The 15,815-nt window shown below is 44.7% G+C and overlaps 1 protein-coding gene and 2 long non-coding RNA genes across 3 annotated transcripts in view; 2 read left to right on the forward strand and 1 right to left on the reverse strand.

Moving 5' to 3' along the window:
- LOC140422603 (uncharacterized) overlaps window positions 1-7,205 on the forward strand; it is a 61,005-nt gene extending 53,800 nt beyond the window's left edge. The window contains exon 4 of the mRNA XM_072507610.1: window positions 802-7,205. Coding sequence (XP_072363711.1) covers window positions 802-1,680 — 879 coding nt within the window. The 3' untranslated portion in view covers window positions 1,681-7,205. The remainder of the gene's footprint in view (window positions 1-801) is intronic.
- A 1,980-nt stretch (window positions 7,206-9,185) lies between these two features.
- Window positions 9,186-11,516, reverse strand: LOC140418362 (uncharacterized). The gene is made up of 2 exons (XR_011944969.1): window positions 10,831-11,516; window positions 9,186-10,160 (listed from the first exon to the last, which is right to left on the reverse strand). It is a non-coding gene; the product is annotated as an uncharacterized lncRNA (long non-coding RNA).
- LOC140418360 (uncharacterized) lies at window positions 11,428-15,495 on the forward strand. The gene is made up of 3 exons (XR_011944967.1): window positions 11,428-11,485; window positions 12,530-12,579; window positions 13,102-15,495. It is a non-coding gene; the product is annotated as an uncharacterized lncRNA (long non-coding RNA).
- The last annotated feature ends 320 nt before the right edge of the window (window positions 15,496-15,815 follow it).

Genomic DNA, 15,815 nt, shown 5'->3' on the forward strand with positions numbered 1-15,815 from the left:
GACGCTTTGGAATTCTCTACCCCAGAGGAATGTGGAGCCTCAGTCATTAAGTATGTTCAAGACAAATATTGACAGGTTTCTAGATATTGAAGATATCGAGGGATATGGGGACCGTGTGGGGAAAATGGTGCTGAGGTCGATCGGCCAAGGATCTCATTGAATGGTTGAGCATACTCGGTGGGCCGAATGGCCAACTCTTACTCCTATTATAATCTCTGTGTCCTGGTCAGGAAGCAGTGAGCTGAGCTTGGATCTATCAATCAACATGAATCCGCACCTTCAGGAGAATTGGGAGGGTAAATATAAGATACAGCAGAGTGAGAATGGAGGGAGATTGTGTGGGATGGAGATTTACAGATTTTGGAGAACGAGAGAGGAAATAAGATTCCAAAGGAACTAGAATTGTCTGTTCTGAATTTCTATCCTGTATTAACAATGATGACTTTTGTTAATTGTTTTTAAAGAATATTGGAAGAGGAGGAATTATAGACCGAAATCTCAAACATCACGTCTCGATGTGACAAACTCACTCCATTCCTTCTGATCTGAATATCATCGGGCTCTGGATTTCATCGGCGAGAAGGAGAAATGTTTGTCCGATCTGTCAGCTTCAAAAGATTTTAAACGTAAGTGTGACTGGAAAAACACCAAGACCCACAAAATACACACCCGAGTGAGAGAGTTCCAGTGAACTGTGAAACGAGCTTCAACCAGATAGACAGCCTGAAAAAACATCACACCATTCAGAGTGAGGAGAGACTGTGCACATGTTCTGTGTGTAGACAAGGCTTCCACTGATTGTCCAATCTGGAGAGACACGAGGAGACCCAAAACATGGAGAAACCGTGGAAATGTGGGGACTGTGGGAAGGGATTCAGAGTCCCATCTAAGCTGGAGATTCATCAACGCATTCACACTGGGGAGAGACCGTTCCCCTGCTCTAAGTGTGGGAAAGGATTCACTCAGTTATCTAACCTTCAGGCACACCAGCGAGTTCACACTGGGGAGAGGCCATTCACCTGCTCTCAGTGTGGGAAGGGATTTACACAGTTATCAAGTCTGCAGTCACACCAGCGAGTTCACACTGGGGAGAGGCCATTCACCTGCTCTCAGTGTGGGAAGGGATTCACACAATTATTCAATTTGCAGACACACCAGCGAACTCACACTGGGGAGAAGCCATTCACCTGCTCTCAGTGTGGGAAGGGATTCATTGATTCATCCAACCTGCGGACACACCAGCGGGTTCACACTGGGGAGAGGCCATTCACCTGCTCTCAGTGTGGGAAGGGATTCAGTGATTTATCCAGTCTGCGGAGACATCAGCAAGTTCACACTGGGGAGAGGCCATTCACCTGCTCTCAGTGTGGGAAGGGATTCAGTGATTTATCCAATCTGCTGAGACACCAGCGAGTTCACACTGGGGAGAGGCCATTCATCTGCTCTCAGTGTGGGCAGGGATTCACTTGGTTATCCAGTCTGCAGACACACCAGCGAGGTCACAGTGGGGAGAGGCCATTCACGTGCTCTCAGTGTGGGAAGGGATTCAGTGATTTATCCAGTCTGCGGAGACATCAGCGAGTTCACACTGGGGAGAGGCCGTTCATCTGCTTTCAGTGTGGGAAGGGATTCACACAGTTATTCAATCTGCAGACACACCAGCGAGTTCACCTGCTCTAAGTGTGGGAAACGATTTATTGATTCATCCCCCCTGCTGAAACATCAGCGAGTTCACACTGGGGAGAGGCCATTCACCTGCTTTCAGTGTGGGAAGGGATTCCGTGCTTTATCCAGTCTGCAGAAACATCAGCGAGTTCACACTGGGGAGAGACCATTACCTGCTCCCTCTGTGGGAAGGGATTACATAGAAACATAGAAAATAGGAGCAGGAAGAGACAATGTGGCCCTTTGCGCCTGCTCTGCCATTCATTATGATCATGGCTTATCATCCAACTCAATAGCTTAATCCCGCTTTCCCCTCCATATCCTTTGATCCCGGCCGCCCAAAGTGCTATTTCTAACTGCTTCTTGAAAACATATTGGCCTCAACTATTTCCTGGTGATAAGAATTTCCACAGACTAACTACTCTCTGGTTGAAGAAATGTCTCCTCATCTCTGTCTAAGTGGTCTACTCCGTATCCTCAGATTGCGACCTCTGGTTCCCACCATCAGGAAAATCTTTCCTGCATCTACCCTGTCAAGTCCTGTTAGAATATTATAGGTTTCTATGTGATCCCCCATTCTTCTGAACTCCAGCGAATACAATTCTAACTGATTCAATCTCTCATACGTCAGTCCCATCATCCCAGGAATCAGTCTGGTAAACCTTCGCTGCACTCCCTCTAGAGCAAGAACATCCTTCCTCAGATAAGGAGACCAAAACTGCACACAATATTCCAGGTATGGCCTCAACAAGGCCCTGTAAATTGAAGCAAGATATTCCTGCTCCTGGACTCGAGTTCACTCGTAATGAAGGCTAGCATACCATTTGCCATCTTTATCGCCTGCTGTAGCTGCATGTTTACCTTCAGTGACTGGTACTTTACATTTTATTAAAAATCATTAGTATATCTTGTGAATATCTGGGGTCCTAGCACCGATCTCTGCGGTACCCCACTAGTCACTGCCTGCCAATTTGAAAAAGACCCATTAATTCCTACTCTTTGTTTCCTGTCTGCCAACCAGCTTTTTATCCATCTCAATACACTACCCCTAATCCGATGTGCTTTAATTTTACACGCTAATATCTTATGCGAGACTTTGGTCAAAAGCCATCTGAAAGTCCAAATATACCACATCCACTGGCTCCCCCTCATCAACTCTACCAGTTATACCCTCGAAGAATTCCAGTAAATTTGTCAAGCATGATTTCCCCTTCATAAATCCATGCTTTGACTCTGTCCGATCCTGCCACTGGTTTCTAAGTTTTCTTGGGCTGCACGGTAGCACAGTGGTTAACACTGTTGCTTCACGGTGCCAGGGTCCCAGGTTTGGTTCCCAGCTTGGGTCACTGTCTGTGCGTAGTCTGCTTGCTCTCCCCGTGTCTGTGTGGGTTTCCTCTGGGCGTTCCGGTTTCCTCCCACAAGTCCCAAAAGATGTGCTGTTAGTTGAATTGGACATTCTGAATTCTCCCTCTATTTACCCGAACAGGCGCCGGAATGTGGAGACTCGGGGCTTTTCACAGTAACTTTATTGCAGTGTTACAAAGAACAAAGAAATGTACAGCACAGGAACAGGCCCTTCGGCCCTCCAAGCCCGTGCCGACCATGCTGCCCGACTAAACTACAATCTTCTACACTTCCTGGGTCCGTATCCTTCTATTCCCATCCTATTCATGTATTTGTCAAGATGCCCCTTAAATGTCCCTATCGTCCCTGCTTCCACCACCTCCTCCGGTAGCGAGTTCCAGGCACCCACCACCCTCTGCGTAAAAAAACTTGCCTCGTACATCTACTCTAAACCTTGCCCCTCTCACCTTAAACCTATGCCCCCTAGTAATTGACCCCTCTACCCTGGGGAAAAGCCTCTGACTATCCACTCTGTCTATGCCCCTCATAATTTTGTATACCTCTATCAGGTCTCGCCTCAACCTCCTTCGTTCCAGTGAGAACAAACCGAGTTTATTCAACCGCTCCTCATAGCTAATGCCCTCCATACCAGGCAACATTCTGGTAAATCTCTTCTGCACCCTCTCTAAAGCCTCCACATCCTTCTGGTAGTGTGGCGACCAGAATTGAACACTATACTCCAAGTGTGGCCTAACTAAGGTTCTATACAATGTAAGCCGACTTGTGGCAGTAAAGATTATTATTATAAGGGCTTTGCAATACAATCTTTGATAATGGATTCTAGAATTTTCCCCACGGCCTATAATTCCCTGTTTTGTCTCGAGCTCCCTTTTTAAATAGTGGAGTTACAGAAGCCACCCTCCAATCTGCAGTGTTCCAGAGTCTAGAGAATCCTGGAAATTGACCACCAATGCATCCACTATTTCTAGAGCCACTTCTTTAAGTATTTTGGGTTGCACATTATCAGGCCTTGGAGATTTGTCAGCCTTCAATCCCATCAATTTCTTCAACATCATTTCTCTCCTAATATTGATCTCCTTCAGTTCCTCCCTCTCACTAAATCCTGCATTCCCCAACATTTCTGGTATTTGATTTGTGTCCTCATTTGTGAAGACAGAACCAAAGTATGTATTTATTTGCCCAGCCATTTCTTTGTCTCCTGTTATACATTCCCCTGTTTCTGACTAAGGAACCTACATTTGTGTTCACCAATCTTTTTCTCTTCACATTCCTATAGAAACTTTTTCAATCAGCCTAATTTCCTGTTTTCTGCCATTCCCAACATCACCACTGCAGTTTGAATGAAATGAAAATCGCTTATTGTCACAAGTAGACTTCAAATGAAGTTACTGTGAAAAGCCCCTAGTCACCACATTCCGGCACCTGTTCGGGGAAGCTGGTATGGGAATTGAACCCGCCCTGCCTTGGTCTGCTTTAAAAGCCAGCTATTTTGCCCTGCGCTAAACCAGCCCCAATTTGGGAGTCTAGCTTTACGTTCAATGTATTCATGCTGTTCACCTCAACCACTCGCTGTGGTAACGAGTTCCACATTCTCACCACTCGCTGGGTAAGGCGGTGTCTATTGAAATTCCTATTGGATTATTGAATCCCTTCATAATCTTAAAGATTTCCATCAGGTCACCCATCAGTCCTCTCTTTTCCAGAAAAAAGCAGCCTGAGCCTTTCCTGGGTGTTAAATGCTCTCAGTTCTGTATATTATGGATCTTTGTTGCACCTTATCCCATGCCTCTCTATTTCCTTGTTGAAAATGTAGATCACCATTGATTTTTTTTCTTTGAAAAAAAAAAAATTTTTTTAGAGTACCCAATAAATTTTTTCCAATTAAGGGGAAATTTAGCGTGGCCAATCCACCTAACCTGCACATCTTTGGGTTGTGGGGGCGAAACCCACGCAAACATGGGGGGAATGTGCAAATTCCACACGGACAGTAACCCAGAGCTGGGATTGAACCTGGGACCTCAGCGCCGTGAGGCTGCAGGACTAACCCACTGCGCCACCGTGCTGCCCTAAGATCACCAATGTTGTCAGTGCTCCCAGTGTAATCTAACCATCGTTCTAAACAAGTTGGACATTTCCTCCGTGCTTTTCAATTCTATCCCTCTAGAATGGAACCCTAGACATGGGCCCCACACTATAAGAAAGCTGCGAAGTTCTTCGAGAGGCTGGACAGGACATTTACAATAATAATCTTTATTAGTGTCACAAGTAGTCTTCCATTAACACTGCAATGAAGTTACTGTGAAAACCCCCTCATCGCCACACTCTGGCACCTTTTCGGGTACACGGAGGGAGAATTCAGAATGTCCAATTCACCTAACCTGCACATCATTCGGGACTTTTGGGAGGAAAGCCACGCAGACACGAGGAGAACGTGCAGACTCCCAAAACAGGAATTGAGCCTGGGCCCCTGCTGCTGTGAAGCAACAGTGCTAACCATTGTGTCAGAATGGCACCAGGGATTAGGGACTCCTGTTAGTTGGAGTGACTGGAGCAGCTGAATTTTTCTCCTGAGATCACAGCACCTGGAGGGTGGGGAATGAGGTCATCCATGTTGGATCTCTGTGGAGCAAACCAGTCTGTCCATTGCCCCGTTCTATCCCCGAATCCCTGTTGGTTTCTTTCTCTCAGTACCTGTCCAATTTCCTATTGAAATCTTCCATCATCTCTGAATCTCCTACCCTCAGGCAGTAGGTTCCAAGTCGTTTTCACTTGCTTTACAGGTACACAATGCTCCTGGAGCACAGAGGAGTCCATTTGGCCCATTTTTCCCGTGTCAGCTCTTTGGACAGCGACCCATTTAATCCCATAGTTCGACAATTTTGTTTTCTTTTTCAAAATGTATCAAATTCCCTTTTGGAAGTTACAGTCCAACATATCCACATAAGGGTCGTTCCAAGAGAGTCTAATGTAACTCTGTGATAACATGGTCTGTATAGCATTCTGATCATTACCGTACCACGTGTACATTAATAAATCATCATTCTGGCTAAGTCACCAGCAGATCTGTAGAAGCATTGCAAGAATAGATGACAGAACACAACACTAAACATCATATTCTGTCAAGAATATGTGGGTTAGGCATTGGTGTAATGGCATTGTTACTGGGCGAGTAATCCAGAGATCCAGGTTAATGCTCTACTGATCTGGGATCGAATCTGCCTATGACAGATGGTGAAATTGAAATTGAAATGAGGCTCGAGCACCATTTGTAGACCGTGTATTCCAAATCTTAACAACTCGTTTTGTGTTTTGCAACAAATAATTGTGCATATGGTGTGTCTGGGGTTTCACAGAGTGTCAAAATGGTGTCAACGATGTGCTAATTACACAAAATTAAGAGTCCATTTTTATCAATGATTCTGTTGAGGACACCAAGTGTAATATATCCTAGTTTGCGGACAAATGTCCATTTCTATAAAACCTCTCACTACCACTGTACCTCCAAAAGTGTTTTACAGCCAATGGAGTACTTTTGAAACATATTCAATGTTGTAATGTAGGAAACTGTAAGGACAGATGTGTGATCACATTTAGTTTTAAAGTTGTTATTTTCATAGTGTATTCACTGTCATTAGTAACAAGGTCAAGGAAGCCCTTTTACATCTCTAACATGTGGCTTCCAGCAGCCAGATCACCTTCTGTACCTTTTTTATATTAACTATGTATTGATTTCACAGCAAAAAACAATAATTAAATACATGATTATTCAGTAGTGAACATTGATTATCATTAATGAATTGGTGTATTGGGTAATTATATTGCAAAGACTAGATCTATATTTTTAAAAATAACACTATCAACCAAAATGTTTCCAGAAACTGCAGAGCAATCAGAATTTGTTTGAAAAAATAAATTACTCAATAATTTTGAGATGCTACGAGATGTGGTGATAAGCATGTATATATTACATGTGCTCAGCAATGTGACCTCCCACCAGCAGGTGGCGTCAGGCATCAGTCAGGTGACAGCAGAAGGTTGTAAAGCATACACGAGGTCAGTCGCACATAAGGATCGTTCCAAGAGAGTCTAATGTAACTCTGTGATAACTTGGTCTGTATTGCATTCTGATCATTACCTTACCATGTGTACATTAATAAATCATCGTTCTGGCTAAATCACCGGCAGATCTGTAGAATCATTTCAAGAATAGAATCATAGAATTTCCAGTGCAGATGGAGGCCATTTGGCCCATCGAGTCTGCACCGGCTCTTGGAAAGAGCACCCTACCCAGCCCGCACCCCCACCCTATCCCCATAACCCAGTAACCCTACCCAACACTAAGGGACATTTTGGACACTAAGGGCAATTTAGCATGGCCAATCCACCTAACCTGCACATCTTTGGACTGTGGGAGGAAACCAGAGCACCCGGAGGAAACCCACGCACACACGGGGAGAACGTGCAGACTCCGCACAGATAGTGACCCAAGCCGGGAATCGAACCTGGGACCCTGGAGCTGTGAAGCAATTGTGCTAACCACTATGCTGCCCTTAAATAGACCACAGAACACAACATTAGACATCATATTCTGTCAAGAATATGTGGGATAGGCATTGGAGAATTGGTATTGTTACTGGGTGAGTAATCCAGAGACCCAGGTTAATGCTCTGGGGATCTGGAATTGAATCTGCCTATGACAGATGGTGAAATTGAAATTGAATAAAATTCTCGAATTAAAAGTTTAATGATAACACTGTTGATTGTTGTAAAACCCTGTCTGGTTCACTAATGTCCTTCAGGAAATCTGCCCCCCTTACGTGGTCTGGCCCACACGTGACACCAGATCCACAGCAATGTTGTGGTTGATTTGTAAGTGCCCTCTGAAATAGCCTCACAAGACACGCAGTTCAAGGGCAATTGGAATGAGCAGTAAATGCTGGCCCAACCAGTGATGCCCACCTCCCATGAATGAATAATTTTTAAGAAGACTGTTCAATTTGAAGATGAGTAAGAAACTGTCTCTTGGTTTGGATTTGACTTATTATCGAGGTACAGTGAAAAGTATTGTTCTGCGTACAGTCCAGATCGTTCCATACATGAAAAAACAAAGTGCGGATCTTGGCAGTTTGCTCAGTTCGCAAAAGAATTTAATGGCTTTGTAGAAGCAGATAAATATTTTAATCACCATTCAGAACACATTTAATGGTAATGTGTGCTCATATAGACAGACACAAACAATTTTGTAACTGAATTAGAGGAAATGAAAGAGATTTCACTGAACCACATTTTTGAAAAATTCGGCCTTCCTGATGGAGAAACAGGAAAAGCCACTCAGGGAGATGAGGAAATCCAGGCTCAGTGTGGATTTGCTGTCACCCCTGAACGGGATTTAGGCTGCGGAATGTTTCATACCCAGAACAAAGAGGGTCAAATATAATAAACTTATCATTCTTTAATCTCCTACCTGTGAAGATATTTGATTGTGTTTAAAAACTGACATGGCCAATCTCAAATGAACTCAACAGAACTTGTATTACCCAATGATTCGATTTATTTTCTTTGTCAGTCATGTTTGCAATTCAATATTGTATATTTCAGAGAGTCTCAATTTCAGATGAGGACATAAATATCAAATAATATCAAGTTTTGAGTAATGCAATAAATACTGAGTAAAATTGTTTGATGTTTTTCGAAGGAAAGTAAGAATGATGTTATTACTGAATGAGAGGAAATATTTGCTGGACGGACATTTCTACATTTCATAATTCATTTGAAATCTAATAAAGTAAACGACTTCAACAAAGTGGTCGCCAGAGGGCTTTGTTAAGCTTTACTAATAGACAGACTCTGTAAACAGGATGTAGATCAAATGTAATTAGATTCTGTTATCAACTCAGAAATAATGACAAGATGCTTCAGCAAAAAAATACACTTTTGTAAATTCAATATGAAACCAATTGCATGATTACATAATGTTTATATCGTAAACTACACCATCTTCGTGTCCAAATCTTCTGGTCATTGGAGCAGGGGAACGTTCTCATTAAATCAAACTGAGCAAGAATTCTGCAGAAACTCCTTTTACAAAAGCAAATTGGAAGAATAATCGGAATAGAGAAATTTCAAGATCACAGAGAGAAGGACATTGAGACTAATTGATTTGCTCTTTTTCAATCTATATTTTTATTCGACTTTTATCATTTTTACAGATAACACAACATATTTTCCAAACTCCAGTCCAATGGGCTCATTGCCAATCAGCTGTTTTTTCAGTGTACTGGTTATCACGTTCCCCTCACACACCAAATGTCCCATATTATTATTATTCAAAACATTACTGATGTTACTCATCTAAATTTGCAGATAAGTTGTATCATTGTTATTTATTGTTCAATAGTTAAGCGATTGCATTATCTTACACCCGCAAAGTTCCAAATGATACCCTGCAAAATACTGTGATGGAGACTGGCAGGAATCGCAGTCAGAGTTCACACATGTTAGTTGTGAATGGTTTTCTAATGTGCTGTGCCATTTTATGATTCTAATTTCTCCGCCAAGTGCCTAATTTTCAGTCAAATTGTACTCCCACAATAGAAGGTTCTTCAGTGCAATAAGGATGCACTGTTTACTATTCTCGGTCAGTGCACTAAGCGCTGTTCCCTGTTTCTGTGGTGTAGTGATTATCATGTTTGCTTAAAGGCCCTCGGTTTAAAACCGCACAGAAACATTATCAAACCCCATTCATTTCCGTGTGTGGAAAAGTTACATGATTGACATTTTCATTATTCATTTACACCCATCCTGAATTGCCCTTGAATTGAGTTGCTGAGTTGATCTGCCGTGTGGAACCCCGTTCCCCAGAGCTTCAGCCTGGTTCTCTGTTTCACTAGTCTAGATGTGGAGATGCCGGCACTGGGCTGGGGTGGGCACAGTAAGAAGTCTTGCAACTCCAGGTTAAAGTCCAACAGGTTTGTGTCGAATCACTAGCTTTCGGAGCGCAGCTCCTTCCTCAGGTGAATAAGGAGGTGAGTTCCACAACCACATCTCTAGACAAAGTCACTGATGCAAGATGGTACTTTGAATGCGAGTCTTTGCAGGTAATTGAATCTTTACAGGTCCAGACTGTGTCACTGGAGAGGGATAATCACAGGTTAAAGAGATGTTAATTGTCTCAAGCCAGCACAGTTGGTAGGATTTTGCAAGCCCAGGCCAGATGGTGGGGGGTGAATGTAATGCAACATGAATCCAAGGTCTCGGTTGAGGCCGTGCCCGTACGTGCCGAACTTGGCCAATCCACCTAACCTGCACATCTTTGGACTCATGTCTGTGCTATCATTAAGACTGCCTGTTTCCACTTACGTTACATTATCCGGCCTCTCTCCTGTGTCTGTGCGCCTGGGGCTGAAACCTCGGTCATGCCTTTGTCACGTCCCGATTCGACAATTCCATTTCACACCTGGCTGCTCTCCCACATTCTACCTCTGTAAACCTAAAGCCATCCAAAAGTCTGCTACCCATGTCTTAATACACAGCAAGTTCCTTTCCCCTATGATCCCTGTGCTCCGAGATTTGCATTCGCTCCCAGTCAATTCTCAGCCTGTTTTCAAATCCCTCCATGGCCTCATCTCTCCCTGTGTCTTGTCATCTCCTCCAGCCCCACAACCCCCTGAGATATCTGTACAGTTCTGATCCTGGACTCTTGTACACTCCCAACTCTAATTACTCCACCATGGTTTGAAGTTCCCTTGGCCCCAAGCATTGAATTCCCTCCCTAAACCTCCCCATCTCCACCTCACTCACCTCCTTTGAGACTCTTTAAAACTCATCTCTTTGACCAAGTTTTTGGTCACCTGCCCTAATATCTCCTTTTGTGTCTGGGTGTCTCACTTTGTTTTATAATGTTGCGGTGAAGTTGACTGGGATGATTTATGATGTTAAAGGTGTTATATAAATAGAAGTTGTTGTTGTTGACTGTAACCCTGACCTCCTGTTTTACAATATCCCATTGGTTTCACAACAAACTCTATCAATGTTGTTTTGCCCCCTGCGGGTTTGCAGTCTCTGTAAAGACGGCGGCCGTTAACTCAGGCCTGTCACTGGGAGCAGGCCGCAGCTGTCCCCCCGCTCGATGCAAACCCAGGCCCGGAAACTTCTTATTGGGGTTTGGAGCCTCCACCGGGTTTCAGTGAAACCGCCCGGCCGAGTCCAGCATCGGCACTGCGCATGCTCCGGCTCACAATGCCCAGTGGATGATTGACGGCAGCTCTGGACCAATAGGACGAGAGGGGCAGGTCTGGAGGACCGAGCGGAGCAGCTGGTCCTCCAAGCAATCGGAGCGCATGAGGGGCGGGGCTGAACCACGGTCTCCCACGTGAGTTGGAGCATGCGCAGTGCCGATGACAACTCAGGTTTCCGGCGGTCCGGTGGAAATGCTCAGTCGGTCATATCCCGCGCGGTGAGGCATGAGGGAGGGATGGAGCCGGCGGCTGGGTCGGGAGGCTTCATAAACACCCTGCGCAGGCCCCAAGCCCCGAATGCGAAACTTGGATACAGCAGTTCGGGCTTTTCCCGCAGACAGGCCCGGGTGGACGAAGTATGCGGCCGTGCGCATGCGTAGTGAGCGAGAACTCGGCTTTGCTCCACCTCCCATTCACTCTGATTGGTTGGAGGACAAGCCGCTCTCGGTTGGTCTTCCAGCTCTTCCCATTGGTCCGAACCTGCCGTCAATCTGTCCCCGGGCATTGGGAGCTGGAGCAAACCCTTCACAATAATTGCAAGAAATCTTACACCAGGTTAAAGTCCAACGGGTTTGTTTCAAATCACTAGCTTTCGAAGCACTGCTCCTTCCTCAGGTGAATGACACCTGGTTATTCACCTGAGGAAGGAGCAGTGCTCTGAAAACTAGTGATTTGAAACAAACCCGTTGGACTTTAACCTTGTGTTGTGAGACTTTTTACTGTACTCACCCCAGTCCAACGCCGGCATCTCCACATCATGGCTTCACAATCATTGTCAGCTCCCTGGTTTGCAGCTGCGGAGCTTCTCCCTCCCTCCCGAGAACAGGCCCAGGTTAACGGGAACCAAACTGTTTCAGCCACTGGAGGATGGTTCACATCAGAGGAGGGGGACAAGAAATAAGAGCTTCCACTTTGCACTCAAATCAATGAGAACTCTGATCTCTGGCAAGGAAGGAAGCCCTGGCGGGTGGGCGGGGAGGATTCACAAACACCCGCTGGAGGCCCCAAACGTCCAATACAACACATTGATTTTATTGTCAGTCTGCAGACATGAGCTGGCGAACTGAACCCAGGCAGAGGAGAGGAAGGGAGAAAATGGAGTGGAGAAAATAAATGCCCAGGGAGGAGGGAGAGTGTGTGGGACGGGGATTTACAGTTTTGGGGGAACAGGAGAGGGAAAAATATGCCAGAGAAACTAGAATTATCTCTTTCAGAATTTCTATCCTGGACTGACTGATGGTTTTTGTAAACTCCTTTTACAGGGGGTTAGAAGTGGAGAATTTACACAGAACAAACTCAATCCAACAGAAAGGTTTGTCTCTTTGCGGTTTCTATCCTGCATTGACTGTGATGAATTTTGAAACATGATATTATAGCTCTCAGGAAAGATTAAATGGAGTGGGGCCATTTTTCTATCGAAAATAAGGAATTAAGCAGTGACCTAATAGAAATATTTAACATTATCAGTAGTTTGGAGAGGGGCGATGTGAGAGAGTCCAAACCCAGGGACCAACAACAAACAACGAGTCATGAATACAAGATAGTTACGAATAAATCCAACGAGGCAATACAAAATAATTTATTTACTCACTTGTTTAGAATGTGCAACTCATTACCATGGAAAGGAGTTGAGGAAAGTGCTGAGATGTTTTCAAAAGGAAACGGGACAAGCACATGAGAGAAAATGGAATCGAAAATCAGCTGAAAGGCTGAGATTTGATAGGTGGGACAGTCGGAGATGTGTGCCGGGTATGGACAGCAATAGAATCTGTGACAGAATGGCCTGTTTGTGTCTTATATATTCACAGTAATTCAACGTAATCTCCTTTTACAGAATATTTGCAGATGCAAACATCATGTCAAGATCTGACAGAGTCACTTGATTCATCAGGACCGGCCTTTCAACGTGGAAGGAGAAATGTTTGTCTGTTTTGGCTTTGTGGAAAATATTCAAAAATCACTGTGATTGGAAAAGCACCGAGACACAGACATCTGAGTAATTTTCCACAGTTAGCTGGAACTGAGGTTGAACCAATCATACAGCATGAAATTAAATTGCAGCATTTACATCAGGAAGACACCGTACTCAGGCTTCAACTGATGATCCAAGTTGGAGAGACATAAGGACATTCGCACCAAAGGAATCAAGAAGCAGCATAGGACATTCAGCCCCGTGAGCCTGTTCCACCATTTAATAACATCACGGCTGATCTGATAGTGACCTCAAACCTGCATCCCACCGTCACCTGATAACCTGTCAATAACCATGGAGAAACCGTGGAAATGTGGGGACTGTGGGATGGGATGCTATTCCCCGTCTGAATTGGAAACTCATTGACGTATTCACACTGGGGAAAGGCCATTAACCTGCTTCGTGTGTGGGAAGGGATTCACTAAATTATCCAACCTCGACACATACCAGCATGTTCATACTGACCAGAGACCGTTTAAATGTGCTGACTGTGAGAAGAGTTTAAAAGAAGAAATGGTTTACTGACACATCAACGCACTCACACTGGGGAGAGGCCATTCACCTGCTCCGTGTGTGGGAAAGGATTTAATGCTTTATCAAATCTTCGGACTCACCATCAGGTTCACTCTGATCAGAGACCTTTTAAATGTGCTGACTGTGAGAAGAGCTTTAAAAGCAGAAAAGATTTACTGAAACATCAACGCACTCACACTGGGGAGAGGCCATTCACCTGCTCCGTGTGTGGGAAGGGATTCACTTGTTCATCCCACCTTCTGAGACACCAACTTGTTCACACTGATTAGAGACCTTTTATATGTGCCGACTGTGAAAAGAGCTTTAAAAGCAGAAGGGAGTTACTGAGACATCAACGCACTCACACTGGGGAACGGCCGTTCACCTGCTCCGTGTGTGGGAAGGGATTCACTTGTTTTTTCCAGCTTCTGCAACACCAGCCAGTTCACACTGGGCAGAGACCGTTCACCTGCCCCGTGTGTGACAAGAAATTTACTCAGTCATCGCACCTGACTTCACACCAACTTGTTCACACTGATCAGAAACCTTTTAAATGTTACGACTGTGAAAAGAGATTTAAAAGTAAACCAAATCTGCAGAAACACCAGCGAGTTCACACGGAAACAGAATCATAGAATATACAGTGCAGAAGGAGGGCATTCGGCCCATCGAGTGCACCGGCCCTTGCAAAGAGTACATAGAACATAGAACGATACAGCGCAGTACAGGCCCTTCGGCCCACGATGTTGCACCAAAACAAAAGCCATCTAACCTACACTATGCCATTATCATCCATATGCTTATCCAATAAACTTTTAAATGCCCTCAATGTTGACGAGTTCACTACTGTTGCAGGTAGGGCATTCCACGGCCTCACCACTCTTTGCGTAAAGAACCTCTGACCTCTGTCCTATATCTATTACCCCTCAGTTTAAAGCTATGTCCCCTCGTGCTAGCCATTTCCATCCGCGGGAGAAGGCTCTCACTGTCCACCCTATCTAACCCCCTGATCATTTTGTATGCCTCTATTCAGTCTCCTCTTAAACTTCTTCTCTCTAACGAAAACAACCTCAAGTCCATCAGCCTTTCCTCATAAGATTTTCCCTCCATACCAGGAAACATCCTGGTAAATCTCCTCTGCACCCGCTCCAAAGCCTCCACGTCCTTCCTATAATGCAGTGACCAGAACTGTACGCAATACTCCAAATGTGGCCGTACCAGAGTTTTGTACAGCTGCAACATGACTCATGACTCCGGAACTCAATCCCTCTACCAATAAAGGCCAACACTCCATAGGCCTTCTTCAAAACCCTATCAACCTGGGTGGCAACTTTCAGGGATCTATGTACATGGGCACCTAGATCCCTCTGCTCATCCACACTTCCAAGAACTTTACCATTCGCCAAATATTCTGCATTCCTGTTATTCCTTCCAAAGTGAATCACCTCACACTTCTCTACATTAAACTCCATTTGCCACCTCTCAGCCCAGCTCTGCAGCTTATCTATGTCCCTCTGTAACCTGCTACATCCTTCCACACTGTCGACAACACCACCGACTTTAGTGTCGTCTGCAAATTTACTCACCCACCCTTCTGCGTCCTCCTCTAGGTCATTGATAAAAATGACGAACAGCAACGGCCCCAGAACAGATCCTTGTGGTACGCCACTTGTAACTGAACTCCATTCTGAACATTTCCCATCAACCACCACCCTCTGTCTTCTTTCAGCTAGCCAATTTCTGATCCACATCTCTAAATCACCCTCAATCCCCAGCCTCCGTATTTTCTGCAATAGCCTACCGTGGGGAACCTTATCAAACGCTTTACTGAAATCCATATACACCACATCAACTGCTCTACCCTCGTCTACCTGTTCAGTCACCTTCTCAAAGAACTCGATAAGGTTTGTGAGGCATGACCTACCCTTCACAAAGCCATGCTGACTATCCCTGATCATATTATTCCTATCTAGATGATTATAAATCTTGTCTCTTATAATCCCTTCCAAGACTTTACCCACTACAGACGTGAGGCTCACCGGTCTATAGTTGCCGGGGTTGTC

The sequence above is a fragment of the Scyliorhinus torazame genome, chromosome 5 (assembly GCF_047496885.1).
Source record: "Scyliorhinus torazame isolate Kashiwa2021f chromosome 5, sScyTor2.1, whole genome shotgun sequence".
Lineage (NCBI taxonomy): Eukaryota > Metazoa > Chordata > Chondrichthyes > Carcharhiniformes > Scyliorhinidae > Scyliorhinus > Scyliorhinus torazame.